The 19517-nt window shown below is 38.8% G+C and overlaps 1 protein-coding gene across 2 annotated transcripts in view; it reads right to left on the bottom strand.

Moving 5' to 3' along the window:
- LOC139936038 (periodic tryptophan protein 2 homolog) overlaps window positions 1-19517 on the bottom strand; it is a 202606-nt gene that overhangs the window by 155675 nt on the left and 27414 nt on the right. For both annotated transcript variants that reach the window (XM_071930749.1, XM_071930748.1), the window contains exon 18: window positions 3894-4119. In XM_071930749.1, the coding sequence (XP_071786850.1) occupies window positions 3894-4119 (226 nt within the window). The remainder of the gene's footprint in view (window positions 1-3893; window positions 4120-19517) is intronic.

The following is a 19517-nucleotide window of genomic DNA, read 5'->3' as shown; positions in this document are numbered from 1 at the left end:
GAGGGAAGCGTATGCATCCCCCGATCATTTCTCCACTCTTTACGACCCCAGAGTTGCTATTTACCCTCAAATGAAGGAGTTAAGCGTCTGGAAGGCTCAATGATGCCTCGACTGTTGAGTAAGACATTGTGGAAACAGAAGTGGCTCCTATTAATGAGCAATCATTAAGAGATACAAGTGGTAGTGATTTGCATACTTAAAGGAGAAGAGAAGGGTTTCCGTACAAGGTTTTAGCCAGGATTTGGTAAAAGGGTGTCCAAATTTGCTGGAAATTTTAAAACTGGGTGTCCAAATTGTTCTTTTACAATAAATTTACATTTAAATGACAGATGAAACAGGGTGTCCAAATTAAAAACATGGTGTCCAAAAGACACCCAGACACCCCTCTGGCTAACACTATGTTTCCATACATATGGTAATCACTCTTAAATTCAATGCGAATAAAAACAATTGGTTAGAGGACTACAGCAGCTTTGGAGCATTTGGAGCATTTGGAGAAAAACATTTCACTTCCATGTAATGTGGTTATCAGTTTTAATGAGAAGCATTACTGTCATTGACGTTTCTCAGATTGTGTATTCCTATTTTGTCTTCCTGCACGGACACATATGCTCCAGATGTTCAGCAATATCTCAACATCACTACCTCCTTTCAAAATGAAAACAAACAAACAAACAACCCAAGCCAAACAAACCAACCAACCAACCAACAAACCAACCAACCAACAAACCAACAAACCAACAACCCACCCAACCAACCAACCAACCAACCAACCAACCAACCAACAAACCAACCAACAAACAAAAGAAAGAAATAAACAAACAACAAACAACCAAACAACCAACCAACACCCAGACAAACAAACAAACAAACAACTCCATCATGTCCCACGAGTTGCACAAGTCTTATCAAACAGATAGAGTGATGCAGAGTTATGTGGTGACTTCGTCCCTGCGGATTCACTACCTCTAATAGCCTGCCCTCGCCAGGTGCATGCATGAATATGTTCCATAAACAAGGAAGACGCAATCAATGCTATTGATTCCTTGGAACAGACAGTTTGTCTTGCAATATCGATAACTCACACGCCCCATACTACGCACTGATGTGGTTAAATCTTTATTCATTGATCACGCTGCTTACTTCTGTGTGCTCTGTGGGTTTTTGTTTTTGTTTCAATGCTACATATTAAGGGTCAGAAAAAGGACAGCCTTGTTCTTGTTTGTCACAAAATCAAACAACAAGAAGTTGCAGTAGACTATCAAATTAGGCATGATATTAGGCATGGTAAAAGGTAGGAACATTTGAAGGAACATTACAGAATTGGTTTTTGCTAACAAAACAGTTGCTAGCAGTGTAAGCACTTTATGTTATCCACCATATACATAAACTGACAAACCTATAGAAGTTTGAGATCGATCGATCATCTGGGTCACGAGGGAATAGTGAAAAATCGAAAAATAAAAATGGATAAAACGTTCACTGAGCAAAAAACTCCAAATGCGAAGTTTGATTATTTATTTCTCATCAAATATGACATTTCAGACAGAAATATTTCAAGGGATGTTTTCTACTATCATCGTTAGACCATGTAAGCTTCAGGTAAATCTGTTATCTTCACGATTTGTGTTTCTTGCCCATTCTGTAATGTTCCTTTAATCAAGTACAAAGGCTGCCTACATGTAATAGACTTTTCAGGCCATTTTAATTTTAAAGCCATTGGACCCTTTCGGTTCAGACAAAAATAAAAAAGTTCACAGATTTACAAATACAAAAATCAACAAATAACTTACAGGGTTTACAGAAGGCAATGATGAAAGACTTCTCTTGAAATATTAGTCCACGAAATGCTTTACTTTTTGAGAAAACAACAAAATAATATAAATTCTTGTTAACGAGAGTTAAGGATTTATTTGAAACACACCACGACAAGGCGAAACGCGCGGAAACAAGGGTGGGTTTTCCCGTTGTTTTCTCCCCACTGCGATTACCGATTGAGCCTAAACTGTCACAGGTTTGTTATTTGATATAGACGTTGTGGTACACAAAGTGTGGGCCTTGGACAACACTGTTTACCGAAAGGGTCCAATGGCTTTAAAAGTTCCGATTTATCTTGGAGCAAAAAAAAATCAGAAACGGACGACTAAGAATGTTTACAAAATCCTTGACAAAGCATACACCTGTTTTGTTGTCTACAAACATGACTAGGGAATTTGATTACATTTTCACTCGTTAAATCGATGGCGTAGGCCTATGTGCTGAAAACTAAAGAATGGGTATTGATGAACTCTTACATAGCAATCTTCATGTTGTTTGAAACATGATGAGGAGATTTTGAGCTTAGCTTGTGAACATACACCTCGACTTTTAAGAAAATTCTAGCCTTCAAACTGCCAGATAAGTTACTCATTGCGTGTCAGAAGACACATGTGGCTCATTAAGAACAAGCGCACTGTTCCATTTTGACATTTGTTCTTAATAACTACATTTTGATGAAGCATGGGTTTGTGATTTATTTCAGATTAAACACACATGTCTCAGATTACTCTGATGGGCAGAATACTCTTGTTTCCCTGTGATGTCTTCCCTTAATGTCTTTCCTTGAAACATGTTTTTTCAATCATCAAAATATTTTAAGTCATAATTAAAACAACTAGTTTTTATATATCCCGGTTTATCTAGGGTGGTTTCTCAAGGCGCTGACTTTTTCTTAAGACAGGTTTTTGTTTGATTGACAAGAAAGAACTATGCTGCACCTTGTAATGGTTTACAAGGTGCTGTGGTGCACTCAGCAGCCACTGCTAGATAACAACGGGCAATTCATTGGACTTGTACATAAAACTGTATTACCTACATGTACAATACAAAGTGGTCATTCTTATTGGACGAGTACACTTGCTCTAATTGTGTTAAGTTTTCTTAAGACGTTTTTCCGCACAGGCCCCTTCTCTTAGCAATAAGTGTACCTGGGCTCTTTTATGTTCCTTACACAACACACAGGACCTACGGCATTACATCCTATCCTAAGGATGAAGCAAATAATGGCTAAGTTTCTTGCTCCAGTCGGGTGCACTTGACCGCTTGGCCACAACGTATATACTGCATGAGTTAACATTATCAACACATAAGCAGCCCTTCTACACAAAACAATGTTACATGGAACCTAAACCCTACATTTGGTGAGCAAATCAGATATGGGCAATGGTGTCTTCCACTTCTGAGGACCCCGGTTCAAATCCTGTCTCAGAGCAGTGCATCGCACACTTCATTCTTATTCTGGTAGGTACTACTTGTACATGTACTACTATTATCAACACAAAAGCAACCCTTGTATACATGGCACTATTGCATGGAACCTACACCCTACAGTTGGTGAGCTTGGGTGACTGGTATCATCCCTGCCTTTCACTTCTGTACAAATCGAGGTACTTTTGGTAAATAAAAATAAAAACCAAGTCCACCGAACTTATCAGGTCCTGGGTTAACTGAAGGATGAGAGTCACTGCTGAGAAAAAGTCTCAAACTGGGATCCAGATCATTAAAAAATGACAGAAATTGCACTTTATGATCACCTCTTGGAGTTAAAAGATTCCAAGGAGCTTTTTGGAACAGTATCCTCAGTGCTAGAGAAGTAGATTATTAGTAATTTGGAGAAAAAAAACATATTGGTTACCACTGCTGAAATCACCAGCCACTGGCCTGCAAATCTTGAGTTTGATTACCACATAGACTTTACAAAAAGTCTCCGCTGCTGAAATCACCAGCCACAAGCCTGCAAATCCCAAGTTTACTGGCCCAATGCTTAATCCACTGGCCTTGGGCCTGCCAGCCAGAGTAAAATGCCAGCCATAGTAATAGAAGGTATAAAGTTTCTAAGAAATTGATGTACTTACAGCTTTCCAAGATCTTGATGTTTCCTTGTGAGACTTTTCTGCAGGGCTCTGAGCAGCGCCTGCGTGGAACTCGACTGAGTCTGGAATCTAGGGCAGTACAAGGTGAGTAGACGCTCACACCAGGTCAGGTAGAACTCGAGGTGAGCCGAGGTGTCCAGTTGAGTAGTCAGGAAACTCAGCATCTTCTCGGTGTACGCCATGGGCAAACTCTGGCACACTGACTCAACTGTTAACAAAACAAAACACAATAAAATCATAAGGGTAACTTTGTCGTTTACCTTTTCAGTGACCGACCAGCAGGACCAGTCCGGCAGGTTTTTCGCTACTCCACTGTCTAGTAATAAACAGAGATGCATTTTATCACTTAACTGGCCAGCCAGACCATTTGGAGAGAACTTTCAGTGGTCCTCAGGCTTTGGCAAGGGAACCAGCTGTTAAGGGATAACGTTGATCAAAACTCCCTGATCAAAATTTCCAATGCATTGTAGTTTGGGATCTTCTAGGAATCCTAAGGACACACTCCCGTAGAGCTACAGACAAAAACAATACAGCATTTTGGTCGAGCCAGAATACAAACCATATAACTCTCGCTGGGCGTGTAGCCGACAGGACAGTCCAGAAGGTTTCGCGGACATTTTGAGGAAGATAATTTTTGGGGGGATTCGGTGGCCTAAAGACATTTTCACTGGTCTCTGGCCAGAGGGCCACAGTTAATTTGACCTCTGCATTAGAAATATATAAACATACATTTAACAGGCATGATTATAATGGTCTTTGGAAAAAAGAAGAATATTTTATTGAGTACACGGGCTGACCTACATGTACACATGATGTATGCTCTTGTCTACATTTTAGGCTATTTAAAGACAGTGGACACTATTGGTAATTGTCAAGTCCAGTCTTGACCAGTCTTCTTTTTTGCTGTATCTCAACATATGCATAACATAACAAACCTGTGAAAATTTCAGTTCAATCAGTCATCGAAGTTGCGAGATAATAATGAAAGAAAAAACACCCTTGCCACACCAAGTTGTGTGCTTTCTAATGCTTGATTTCGAGACCTCAAGTTCTAAATCTGTGGTCTCGAAATTAAACTTGTGGAAAATTACTTATTTCTTGAAAACTACGTTACTTCAGAGGGAGCCGTTTATCACAATGTTTTATACTATCAACCTCTCCCCATTACTCAGTACCAAGTAAGTTTTTATGCTAAAAATTATTTTGAGTAATAACCTATAGTGTCCACTGCCTTTAATCACAACTTTTCAGATTTTTTCCAAGTGCAAATAATTTGGAAAACAGACTTAAGTAGGAAGAATATCATGCCTGATGTAACTAGAATAGCTGAACCAGAATTCAACTACTTTAACTCCATGAGCACTGTAGCCTAATGACCTTTGGGCAAAAATTGTTAAAAAATGAGAGTCTGATGTTTCCTGTGAGAGCCGAAGATTACTTTATGAATCTCTTCTTCTTTTTTAACATGCATAACACATAGAGTTAGGAAGAGGCAATTACGAGTACATCTCTCACACAAGTGCAGAATATCATGACCCACAAAGGCTAGAGTTCAAGCTGCCTCTTCAGGGCCTATCTCCTGACTATATATATCTGATCTTCTGCATAAATATTCTCCTTTTTGTCCCTTCTGCTGGCCAATCCCTACTGATGCATACTACTCAATTCTATGGTCCAAAAAGCCTCATACTTCATTGCACCTTTGTTATACAACGACTTGCATCTTGCTATTCGCAAAACTGTCTCTCTCCATATTTTCAAGGGCCTATTTAAAGGCAGTGAACACTATTGGTAATTACTTAAAATATTAAAAACCCAGTACCCAGTACTGGATAAATACCCCATACAGTTTCTCTACTCCTATTGGTGGAGAGTGCGTCACGTGGGAATGTTTAAACGGTTGATAATGACCAGTGTTTGTAACCGGCTAGCTTCTGCGTGCAAGATTATCACGCGGAACGTGCAATTCATAGCTATGTTACAGCGCGTAACATAACTCTAAGCGCGCGCTCGTAATCTGTTTATAAGCACGCGCGCATAATCTATTTCTAAGGGCGCGCGCGCGCATACACTCAACCCACGCGCAACATACTCTTCACAAAGTTTTTGAACAAAATATTTCAAACCTCAAATTTTCAACTGTCAAAGTGCCTGTAATTGTATTTTTTAAACGCTATTTTAGCAAAAGGGCATTTATGAATGGGAATAAAAGAGTAGTCACTCGTTCTCACACGTCCGTTTAAAACCTTGCATGGTCATTGCCGTGCGATAAAGGCCCTCGCCGTTGACCCTGCCAGCTTTAAACAGCCGTGTAAGAACTCCTCACTACCCTTTTATTCCCTTATTATTATTGGTAACAAGTAATGGGGAGCTGTTGATGGTATAAAACATTGTGAGAAACAGCTCCCTCTGAAGTGACCTAATTTTCGAGAAAGAAGTCATTTTCCACGAATTTGGTTCCCAGACCTCAGAATTAGAATTTGAGGTACCGAAATCAAGCATCTGAAAGCACACAACTGCGTGTGACAAGGGTGTTTTTTCTTTCATTGTTATCTCGCAACTTCAAAAACCGATTGAGCTCAAATTTTTACAGGTTTGTTATTTTATGCATATATGTTGAGATACACCAAATGAGAAGACTGGTCTTTGACAATTACCAATAGTGTCAAGGGTCTTTAAAGACACTTTGTTTGAATCTTTATTTGTGTAACAAATTGCTTTATGAATTTCATTTCATTGCTTTATGTTTTTCTTTGTACTCGCCAAGCTGACTCTCTTCTACTTTTCAAGGGACTTTTTAGGACTCATTTGTTTGAATCTATGAGATTCCCTTGTGGTTTATATCGAAATCTATATAGTGTAACAAATTGATGTATGTATATATTCCATTTCATTGTTTTAATGTCGTGCTTAGACGCTCCTGCATTATGCGCTAAATAAATATCTGATAATTGAAGCAAAATTTACACAGTCTACAGACTAACAAGACTGCAATTGACATTAACTTCACTTCACAATATATATAAAGTAATGTTTGAGGCTTTGCATGATGTGAAGGATAAGAATAAGTTATAAAAATACTCAACTTATGGGTAAAACCTTGTAATAATTCCCCTTGAGGAACTGTAGAACCTCAGGAACTGAGGAACCTCACCTTTAAAGGTCAACAAACTGACACAGACTGACCGAACCAAATTCATTAAATGGCATCACGTCTTTGGCAAAAAGTACACAACCATAAACAAAATTGTGTATGTTCCCAACGAGGTAAATAAAAAATACAGTGCAGTTTAAGATATAACAACAAGGTTGTTTACCAAATAAAACCATGAACTATGGTTTACTTAACCTAGAAAATATATCAGGGACTGAATGGGGATGGGGAGTTGTGGGCCGGCCAGGCATGCAGTCAATTCAATTAGGACTGCAGAGGAAGGACAGTCCGTTCAGAGAAGTGCAAACTGTGAAGGAGCATGCACATACTCAACATCTCATATCCAAAGACGGACAGAAAACCGGGAAAAGGAAGAAGAAAATCAATGTCAGCGACGGAGGAAAGTATGTGTACACACGGCAGAGAGAGCCTGCATCTCAAATATAATGCAGACTATAAAGCATATCAACACTGCAGACTTTCCAAATTCAAGATTATGTCTAAAGTGTGGAGATATTTTTGTAGGCTACTGTAGTTTAATGCATCCCTTCTGACAGGTAAAGTAAACGACACTTTAACTGTCAGCGGAGAGCGGAGAGCAGAGAGCAACGAGGAAGAAAAGAATCTGGGGAATTATTTCAAATTCTTTATTTGGGAATCCCGGATCATGGAGGGAAAAGCAATTATTGGAAAGTTTCCGCAGCTGGCCATCAGAGTGTGAACAACTCCAATTCCACGCTCGTTCAGCTGAGGATAAAGGGTTCAGTCTAGCTTGCTAGCACCTCCCTCCTTACCACCCCCCTCATTTCCAAATGCCCGGAAAGAGATTTAATGTGTGATATGACCTTGTAAACATAAAATGTCAAGGAAAAATGGCCCAATCTATTGTCAATATATTAACGGCTTGAGAAGGCTGCTCTGAAAGGTGAAAAGTAATTTCCCTTTGTGGAAAAAATCATTCGGACGCACTCCCGCCCCCCCCCCTCCTCTTCTCTCAAAGACTTCTCTCTCTTTTTATAGGACAACTTTATTAAAGGGTTAGTTCAGACACTACAGGTGAAATAAAGGTGATCTTTCTGGGAAATTATTAAGTCGATGAACTGTCACAGTTGGTCTTGGCTTTTTGTTCTTCTTTTTGTTCTTCTCTTCTTTCAAGAAGCATTACATAAAGGGATGGTACATCAATGGTTATTGGAAAAGTACATTCCAATCCTCTAGTTTAAAAAAACAAAACATATAAAGGATGCCACATTATTGGTTTATGAAAGAGTACTCGGGCATCCTTACTGTGGCAAAAAAAGTAAATAAAGAGAGGTCGAACTGGCTAATAAAAGTGGATGATTTACAATATTAAAAGCCATCAACATTGAATGGCCTCACTTAGTGCAATTCATTCACAATTTCAACATTAAGTATGTAGTATGTTTCAATTGCATTTAAAGGGAGGATTAAAAACATAGGCAATTACTCCAAATAATTAATACAAACTTACATACGTACATGAAAGGAAGCACTGCAGCTGTTGATAATGTACATTATTTTGAGAACAATTCCATTCAAATGAATGGAAAACTTTCTCAGATCATGTATACAAATTTTCCTTCCTGCATGAACCCCATGTAAAGCTCAAGAAGTTCTGCAATATCTTACTAATGTCATGATGTTACCACCTTTTGAAGTGAAATGTTCACAGGTAACATGTAGTTTAATTGTGAATACCTACATGTACAACTACAAATCAAGTGAAGGCTTCCAAAAACCACAGGCAACACGAAATCACAACAGCTTGTCCACAAGAAGGTGCTTTATTTGTTTGCCCTGCCTAGATTGTTATACATTTGTCCAGCTAAAGCACTTCATGGTTAAGTATTCATGTCAGGAGCTGTACGTGTTGGGCTGATACTTCATGGAGGCAATAGAGGCAATTATCTTCACGCCTCTGGCCTTGATGCCCCTTAAAATGTTCCAGAACAAATTTCCTTGGCTGCATAGTGTTAGCCAGAGTGATGACTTGGTGTCTTTTGGACCCTGTCTTTTTATTTGGACACCCTGTAGTATTAGTCATTTACATGTAAATGCAGGCCGCCTGACACTTCACGGAGGCAATGAAGGAGATTGCTTCCATGCCACCTGGTCATTGCCTTGGTGCCCTTGAAATGTTACAGTAAAAATTTACAATTTTACAAATTTTACAAATTCCTCATAGGGTTTGTGCCCTTAACTAAGGAGAAATGACTTGGTGCCCTTGCCCTTTCGAAAAACAAAGCACACATGCCTGTATATATTGAACATGTAAGTGAACACTTTGGACAACTGGTTTTTAAGTTTCCAGCAGATTTGGACACCATTACAAAATCCTTGGTTAACAGAGGTGCCCAAGGAAAAAAACTGCCCTTCCCTCCAATAGAAGTATCATGCCAGGAGTTGATAAGGAAAATCCTTGGTTAACAGAGGTGCCCAAGGAAAAAAACTGCCCTTCCCTCCAATAGAAGTATCATGCCAGGAGTTGATAAGGAAATACTGTCACCAATTATGTATAAACAAGAGTTTGCGAGCAGAAACGTCAACAATCACAATGAGGAATTTCATGAGTTTACGTAGCCATTGAGCGATCGTGATGAGAGTTGCAAGTGTGCATGCATACCAATCAGCGTAACTAAGGTTTCGCCACTTACAAAGACGCGCACAGCGTTGAGACTCTGTAAGCAGAGACTGCCCACTGCATAGTGAAGAGCGCAATGAATTATCTAACATCACTCCCATGCCTGATAGCAACGCCGACTTCAGATGGTACTCGAGCTGTATCTATGAAAGCATCTGATGCCGCCAGCTGCCATTCCCAATGTGCGTTATAATCTCAGTCGGTTTTTTGTTGTTCGTTATCAAAGCCAGGATCTTAACTTCAAGGGTAAATTGTTCTGCTACTGAATTGCTGGAGTGACACCCCCACAAATCTCCTGACAATTATCTGCAAATCTTGTGTGCAGGTCTTTGCCCTGCGGAGAAAGTGTAAATGCCTCATGTGTTCAATCAGTATAATGGCATGGTCATGTACAATATGCCCTTGATGTCAAAATCTCAGCAGAAGAAGACCATGATAATGCTGTTACTGTCACATTCCCTCTATGCAATGGAGAGCTAATGGTAACTGGGCCAATTTTTATGGAGCTTCTCCACAAGGTTTCCTCCAGATTTGCTAGAAGGGTGTTCAAATTTGCTGGGAAAAAAAATAGAAAAAATAGGGTGTCCAAACTGACAATACCTACATTTAAAAGATTGATAAAACAGAGTCTTGGTCTGATATTTCTTTTTTTTCTCAGGACAAGGCAGACTTTCCTCAGTAAACTGAAACATTTCAAGGGACACCAAGGCAATTACCAGGGGCGCGGGGAGGCAACTTGCTCTGTTGCCTGCACGATAAAAAATGATGCGTGATGATATAGATTGTCCATGGTTTGATGAAGTCACTTCACTCATGAAACAAATTGATCTCGTCGAGGAGACAGAGAGGCTCTCCAGTGAGGTGGGAAAATACCAGTCAGGTGGGAGAAGTGGAGACGTCAGGCAGTGAAAAAAAAATGCTCAAAGCTGCAGTTCCAAACAGGAGTCACACAACAGCCAGCCCATGCCCCGCCCCCCACCCTAGCACAGTTCAGGGGCAAGAGTCATTGGTGACAAAATGAACTGTAACTGGATCTTCAGGTACATGTTGAATTGATTGCACATATCCACCTCATGGTACCCCATGGGGTTATAGATCCAGCTAATCTCAGTAGCCTCATAACTAGAGATGTACATCAAAGAGCAGGGCCCAATATCATGGCTCTGCATACCGCAAAATTCTGTGATTATGATCGCCAGTCTCTGATAAATTATGCAAGCGCCGAGTTCACACTATTCTGTGCAAGACAGAGAAACACTGCCATTGTCGTACATGTATATGCCCCTCTATAGGAGGGGACCTTAGATTACTTAAAACCAGTATGCTCTCTTGGTGTACTTCAACAATGATATGCATAAAGTAACAAACCTATCAAAATTTGAGCTAAATTGGTCGTCGAAGTTGCGAGATAATTATGGAAGAAAAAACACCCTTGTCACGAGAAGTTGTGTGCTCTCAATCTGAGGTCTTGAAATTGAGTTTGTGGAAAATTGCTTCTTTCTCAAAAACTACGTTACTTCAGAGGGAGCCGTTTCTCACAATGCTCCCACTTACTCGTTACCAATAATTATTTTGAGTAATTACCAATAGTGTCCAGTCCACTGCCTTTAAATACTAAACTTAAATTTCATTTAAGAAAATGTTGGTCATTTTAAGAACATCACTGTTAATCTGAAGAGGTTTTGTCCACACAGGAAGAATAACTAACTGGATTACACAATCTGAGAAACGTTTCTGAGTATTGTTTCTCAAGTTTAAATTTTGAGGAATAAAACCTGATATCTTTTTCTTTTTCCAAACCTTCGAGGTGAGATGATTCTCAAAATGCTTTCGAGAGCTGCTGCACTTCCAACTAACTAAGTTTATAATTGACCTACCTTCCCTTTAAGAAAAGTTTAAACCAACTGAAAAGAGGTGCCCCCCTTTCCCTTTGCCCATCATCAAATGATGTGGGAATCTGCTACGATTCTGTGCATGATAGGGATTAACTGTTGTACCTGTACACAACCCTTTAACATGCCCGTAATCAAGGGCTGACCTACACATGTACAAATGGTGTAAGCTTTATTAGACATTTAAGGCTGTTAAAGTTTTTCAGACTTTTCAGACTACAGTAAAAAGAATATATCATGGCTCCTTTAAGCAAAAAAAAACAACCCGAGATCGTCTGGAAAGTGAACACCACAAACCTAAAGCCTTGAATCTTCAGTCCAATATCAACCCGACCTCCGCTATAGATTGATCGAGTGAGTCCCTCTTGGTAGTTTGTCCAGGCTGCATTTAAATTTAGAGTAGCCATACAGAGTGGAAATGCATAGTAGCGTTGTGTCCACACATTGTCAAGTGTCATGTAAGATTCACGATGTCTTTTTCAGCGGTCCCGATGGACCCTCTTGTCATATGCATTTCCTCCAGCGCGTTGTTTTATGTTACTTTCTCATTGAGCGAGGGGGCCACTCCGTTTATATAGGAATTTACGGCCTCAAACGTAGGACGCTTTTATTACCTTCTCATTATTCAGCAATCGATGGGTTGTTCAAGAAATCGTTTGATTTTGCTTCTGCCTTGAAGACGACAAAATTCTCAGCTGAATACATGTGTAAAGAAAGAGTTACTCCTTCAAGACTGGCGAGATGTTTAATGAAGTTTATTGAATATTTTAGGGATGCACAAATAAAAATTGACTAGAACTGGGGATTCGACCTACCGATTAACAGGCAAGCCCTCTACCTACCTACTAAGCTATCTAACCATAATGTTGGCAGTCTCCCTTTTTCCGCCCAGTCAGATTCCATTGTAGTTTAATACTTAAAATCATTCTGAAGTAAGACAAATGTTTCCTGTCTTTATAGGGTGGAAAACACAGTCATGTAAACTATCTCTACAAAGCATCCCTTTAGGATCTATTTATTTAGAACTTGCACCGTTGTGACGTCAGAGTGCATTCTCCGAAAGACGACCAGATTATACTTCAAAAACCCTCAAGTACAAGCGTGCTTTTCTCAGAGCCAACACTACTCAAATTTTTTTTTGATGTATGAAAAATAAATAAGTTTTTATCCCCCCAAATTTGAATCTGAGAAATGTAACTGCCAGTAAAATCTCTCAGGCTGTGTATTCCAATTATAGATTATTTTTCTCGTGTGGACATATTCGCTTTGGATTTTCGGCAAAAAATGCAACCACCTTTCGAAATAAAGTGTTCATGGGCTATTTTGATTGTATCTATACTTATAAAGGATTAAAACAATCAAATAGATCCATAAAGGAATACATTGCGTTTAAAAACACCACTGATCATAAGTGAACTGAATTTGTGACCACAACTTGTCCCTTGTTTTCCTGGAAAAGGAGGGGGGATAGAAAAAAAGAGAGCAAACCGTGGGATGCTTGGAATATCAATATCACAAAGCTCCAACAAGTCTGTTTATTATATCTGATCAATTTCAGGGAAATATCAAATGGAGAACACGAACGATAATTGATAATCAATAGTGGTAACTATCTCCCGTTTTATCTAATTACGCTCATTCATGACACTCAACCGGAAACATATCCATGTAAAGACAACGCAATTAGCGTTCAACGGTAACCCAGCTGTCTCAACAAAACAACGTTTAGTCGTAAACTTAGACAAAATTAGAATTTAAGTCAAAATACGAGCGTAATCGACTTCGCACTAAGGTGACACGGACTGTCACTTCCTTCCCGTGTACGAGCAAATTAGCAGCGAGCATGTCACCAGCTAGTCAATTTGGGGAATGGAAAACGGCAGAAATTACCGAACATTAGAGAGAGTCGGGAAGAAAGCAGAGGCGCCTGACATTTATGGTTGAGCCATCCGGAGAACGATGTGAAAGCGGAGCCAGGACAATGAGGGAAAACGCCCCTCGGCGAAAGCAAGTGGATACGTCCACTGCTTGGATACTTTAGTCAAGCTACGGACATGAGAGAACTTACTTAGCAGCACGATACAGCCCACAATCACAGACTTATAAGAGACTTGCACGGTGTAAATATATCAATATCTCAGGGGGTAGTGGGAGCGGGTAAGGGGAACAAACCATCTAAGGGTGTTTACAATCTTCGGGGATGGCTTCCTAAGCAGGGCCATTAAACTTAATTTGCAAAGCTCATTACTTGAAATAATTGGACATTACAACAAAGCGACTAAAAATGTCTTTAAAAAGTGTGTAATTCAGATACATTTTATGGCTTAAAAACACTCTTTCTTAAAGGCAGTGGACACTATTGGTAATTACTCAAAATAATTATTAGCATAAAACCTTTCTTGGTGACGAGTAATGGGGAGAGGTTGATGGTATAAAACATTGTGAGAAACGGCTCCCTCTGAAGTGCCATAATTTTCGAGAAAGAAGTAATTTTCCACGAATTTGATTTCGAGACCTCAGATTTAGAACTTGAGGTCCCGAAATCAACCATCTAAATGCACACAACTTCGTGTGACAAGGGTGTTTTTTTCTTTCATTATTATCTCGCAACTTCGATGACGGGCTGAGCTCGAATTTTCACAGGTTTGTTATTTTATGCATATGTTGAGATACACCAACTGTGAAGGCTAGTCTTTGACAATTGCCAATAGTGTCCACTGCCTTTAAGACGTTCAGGGCTGCCAACATTTGCATCCTGCCGTCAGGGAGATGTTGTACATGTACAACAACCAGGGAGATAATTAAAATTGTACATTCAACATAATCGGGAAAAAAGTTTCCACGACCAGGGAGATTGTCAAAATTGTTCATCAGAACATGGAAAGATTGCTTTATTTTCAGGGAACTTTCGGCAGAATCAGGGAGCGTTTGCAACTCTGGACAATGAAGGTTTTATTTTTTTGTTTTAAAGGAACACATTGCCTTGTATCGGACGAGTTGGTCTATAAAAAAGCGTTTGAAACTGTTTGTTATGAAATGTATATGGTTGGAAAGATGTTTTAAAAGTAGAATATAATGATCCACACAAGTATCACTCAAAATTGCACGGTTTTAATTTTACGCCACGAATTAACACGGTCGACCATTTATGGGAGTCAACTTTTTGACTCCCATAAATGGCCGACCGTGTTAGTCGACGAGGTAAAACGAAAACCACGCAATTTTGGGGCATATTTGTGTAGATCATTGTATTCTACTTTTACAACATCTTTCTAACCATATCAATTTTATAACAAAAGCTTTTCAAAGACCAACTCGACGGATCCAAAGCAACGTGTTCCTTTAATCAGGACCTCTGTAAAACATCCTGTAATTTAAAGGTCAACACTTAAATATCATCTTTGTAAATTATACTTTTTACAAAGTGGGGTACCATTAATATTATTATTTTTTTAAGCACAACTTCAAAACCACGGGACTTGTCCAGTCATAAATTTATTGGCTTGATGCTAAACAATCTGGCCTCAGGCCTGCAGCCGCGTGTAAATTTCAGTAAAATAGATCTACCTTATCTGACAAATCTGGCATTGCATCTTATCAGTAACACACATCAAAGGCATATTTCAAAAAAACGTTTTAATCATTTTGAAATCATTCCAATGTAGAGAATGACTGAATTGATTTCGAATTTGATATACAATTGTGACAGATTGTGGGAAACTGGAGACCGGAATTTTTTTTTTTCAACCTTGATGGCAGTCCTTAGGACAACTCATGCAATACTCGGTTACAATCAATCAAAAATCAACGTATTTCATTACACTGTCATCACAAAGGTTCTGATCAGGCTTATTTCTATCGGCACAATCAAAATTAGCAATGATGAGTTGGGGGTAAAAGAGAGTTCTAATGAGCTATTTTTAAGACTTTTTCAGTATGCCGTATAAAAATGAGACATCTTGCATGGTTTGACCCCGTGCACAAGCACAGCACAATTATTTTTACACGCGTTTACACTGTCCACCATCTTGAGATTGAAAGTGTGCATGAGGGAATAAACTCCCAAAAGGTGGAAATGGTGGCAAGCATTTTGCGGAGTTGAATTCGTAAAGGAGCAACTGTTCAGTGTGCTTTCAAATCAAAACTAATCATTTGTTTTTCAATGACAACCAAACCTGGCGTAAAATTCACTGACGGAAACAATTTCTGAAAGCTTCTTAAAATAACAGGCCAGTTAACACGATCAGGCGTGACATCTTTTGAAAATTAAGTGTGCTTCAAGTATACTGCCTTTACGATGTTTCTATGTCATGGAACTTGGTCTTTAGATTTGTATGCTTCAGCATTAGTAATTTTTCAATAAATTCAACAAAGAATTTGTGTTAGTTTGATATATTCTGCTAATTGGAACAACGCCATGAGCACTTTTGTAGATTCGGCACTATCATGGTGCTATGTAAAGGAAACAAGATATGGTACCTTAAAAACATAGCCCTAAATACCTTGCTAGAAAACACTGTACATTGGAGTGCCTGAACAGCTGAGTGACGGATTTGAGTGCTTTAATAAGAAGCCACTATTATTACTGAAAGATGTCATCTTCATTATTAACTATGTCAAACTAACAATGTATAACAGCAAATTTGCCAACGTTTTTTTTATAGAGACGCCAGTTGACAGTGAACTGTGTAGAATACTCTTCACTGGCAGACTAAATCACCATCTAAAATAGCAAACCCCATAAAAAAAAAAAAGGGCGCTAGTAAGCTTGGGCGATATCGATTTATTTTATTCACGATATATCGCCGACAATATATCGCGATATTCGATATAATCGCGATTAATGAAATTTGACATATCAGTCTTAAAACTCCAAGTGAAAGTTAAAGAAGTGACAGTCCTAGTATAAGAGAGGTGTTCTAATGACCTATTCTTCTGGTTTTACTCCAAACCTATGGGGTATCAGCTAGCAAATACATCGGATATTTAATCGATATATCGATATATCGCGATTATCGCGATATATCGCGATATATCGCGATATATCGATATTTCGATTAAAACCAAATCCATCGGATATCGAAATCGTGTCCAAATTAATATCGCGATACTCGATAATATCGTGATATCGCCCAAGCTTAGGCGCTAGAACAAACAGACAGATAGCAAAAATATATTTGATTTGCAATAACACCATGTGTATCTACTTCCTGGGTATATTATGTTCTTTGGAGAACTTGCCTCACTACATATTTCATGTTTCGGAGATACATAATCTCTACTGCCGCAGAGTCAACCGAAAATCTACTCCTCGGCAGTAGAATATAACAATTGACAAGTTCTCTGAAGAACATAATCTACCCAGCAGGTAGATAATTGTGGTGTTACCGCAAACCAAGTATATTCATTTGATTTTTCACCATTCAATGCCTAAAATCCTACACTATATAAACTCTTACACTTTTTAGAGGTTAACAGACTCTCTTATATCATTTCAAACAGATATCCAAGAGTTTTCTTAATACACAGAGTCTTTGCATCACTAGTGTTAAAGCAGTTTGGCTTCTTTCATCAACATCTGAAGGTGAAGGGAGATCTAAACTACATTGTAAATCCCGGAACCAGGAAAAATCATTGATAAAAGCCAAGGCCTGCGTCGCCAAATAGATTGGTCTGCCAGTGTAACGCGCTAAAAATAAAACCAAAACCAATTTCTGCGATATCTCTTTAATACCAGCGCTTCAGATGCAATTCATGCTGGCAGCCTGCGTGATCTTGGTGTTTATTACAATTCGCTCACGAAACAAGCAGACAAGAAATAACATTCTCCTTCATTTCTGTCCGAATATTATTTTTGTAACGGAATACCTTGCGAGGAAATCAATAAATTTTAGGGTCTCTCCGGTTTGCGAGGAAATTTTCTCATTAAAGTCGATACTTATTACAGTTTTGACACACGTGTATTGGCAGAAGAATAACGTGTGCCAACTGCATGGTGCTTTTGGTAGTGTGGAATTGTTTCACCTTGACCAGATTTAAAGGGAGGTTATTCCTGTAATATACATGTATCAACACTAAAGGGTGCTATTCCCACAAGCCATGAGTTACTCTCATATGAACAAACGTGTATCTGGAAGTTATACTCTGTGAAGATATCCACTCATTTCATGGTGACAGCGGTAAAAGAAAAAACGTCATTCAGCCATGAGTTACTCTCATAATGCGTAAACGTGTACAGTGTATCTGAAAGTTATACTCTGTGAAGATATATCCACTCATTTCAATACCTTTGGCAATAACTCCAAAAACTGATGAGCATAACAACTTACTAGGTAAAGAGGACTAGAGAGCTGTTTATATTATAAAACATTGTGAGAAACAACTCCCTTTGTAGTAATACCTTTGTCAAAAGCTGGTGTGATGTGTCTTTAGACATTTTAGACAGATACAGATGTAGCTTTAAGGAAAGAGATAATTTTTCAACTAAAATGTGAATCTGAGAAAAGTTTAAAGCATGAAACCCTCCTCAGGCATCTGTGCAATGAGGGTGTTTTTTCTTGAATTTCTGTTTGCAACTTGATGACCACTTGAGACAAACAACGACCTCAGGAAAGTACCAAGTATACACAGTGCTTACACAAATTGTTGTACAAGTTTGAGTAAAACCAAATAACACATATTTTTGGTTATGGGGCTTAATCGTCACTTCGTACAAATGCCAACGATATTGTGTACAGCTGTTTGCACATGTCAGAACTTCATACTCTCTGAGCGTGTTACAGAGTCAACACGACAAAAAATTTAAAGCACAATCAGATTATGTGGGTTATGTTACTGCATGGTCAACACAAAGTCTGCCCAAAATGCACACGAACGACAATACAAACAGGTTGGAATACATCTGCTGGCAAACGTTGTTTTCTGAAAATTACATAGCTCTCTAGTACATGCCACAAACATTTCTGCACCCAGGGGGCCCGAAACATCAATAGACCTTTTGCACATGAGAAGAGCGCCCTCGCCTAGGGGTCAAAAGAAGGTTTTTCATTGGCCAATCCTGTGCGCTGCGCATGTAAGTCTGTGCATTCCTTTATTTCATCATTGGTTAACCAAACCTCTAAGATGGAGGCTGGATGACGTCAATGCATACAATGCTAATCTTAAAGACACTGAACACTATTGGTAAATTTGTCAAAGACCAGTCTTCTCACTTGGTGTATCTCAACACATGCATAAAATAACAAACCTGTGAAAATTTGAGCTTGATTGGTCATCGGAGTTGCAAGATAACTATGAAACAAAAAACACCCCTGTCACACAAAGTTGTGTGCTTTCAGATGCTTGATTTTGAGACCTCAAATTCTAAACCTGAGGTCTTGAAAATCAAATGTGTGGAAAATTACTTTTTTCCCAAAAACTACGACACTTCAGCGGGAGCTGTTTCTCACAATGTTTTATACTATCAACCTCTCCCCCATACTCATTACCAAGTGAGGTTTTCTGCTGATAATTATTTTGAATAAATATCAATAGTGTCCACTGTCTTTAATACTGGAATGTTTCAATGCATTTTACTTTGTGCACTAACAATGAAGTGAGTCATAAGAAAATACACAAAATAATTCACTAATTAATTCAGGAACAGATGCGTAGTAATTACTTAATTTTGCAATAGAGTAAGTATAATTAAACTATGAAGTTCCGTCTCTGGCCAATTGTTCCGGGGTATTGAAAAAAAAAATCAAAATTGATGGAAAACAACATTCAAACACACTTTACGAAGAACAGCCACAAGCCGACATTTTAGATGGTCCAATTTCTAAAGAGAACATAAAACCAACATTCAGATTACAACTCATCAATCCAATTTCCCTACTACACCATAGCTTTATTTTATC

Source organism: Asterias amurensis, chromosome 4, assembly GCF_032118995.1.
Source record: "Asterias amurensis chromosome 4, ASM3211899v1".
NCBI lineage: Eukaryota > Metazoa > Echinodermata > Asteroidea > Forcipulatida > Asteriidae > Asterias > Asterias amurensis.
This window is presented reverse-complemented; position numbering and strand designations above follow the sequence as displayed.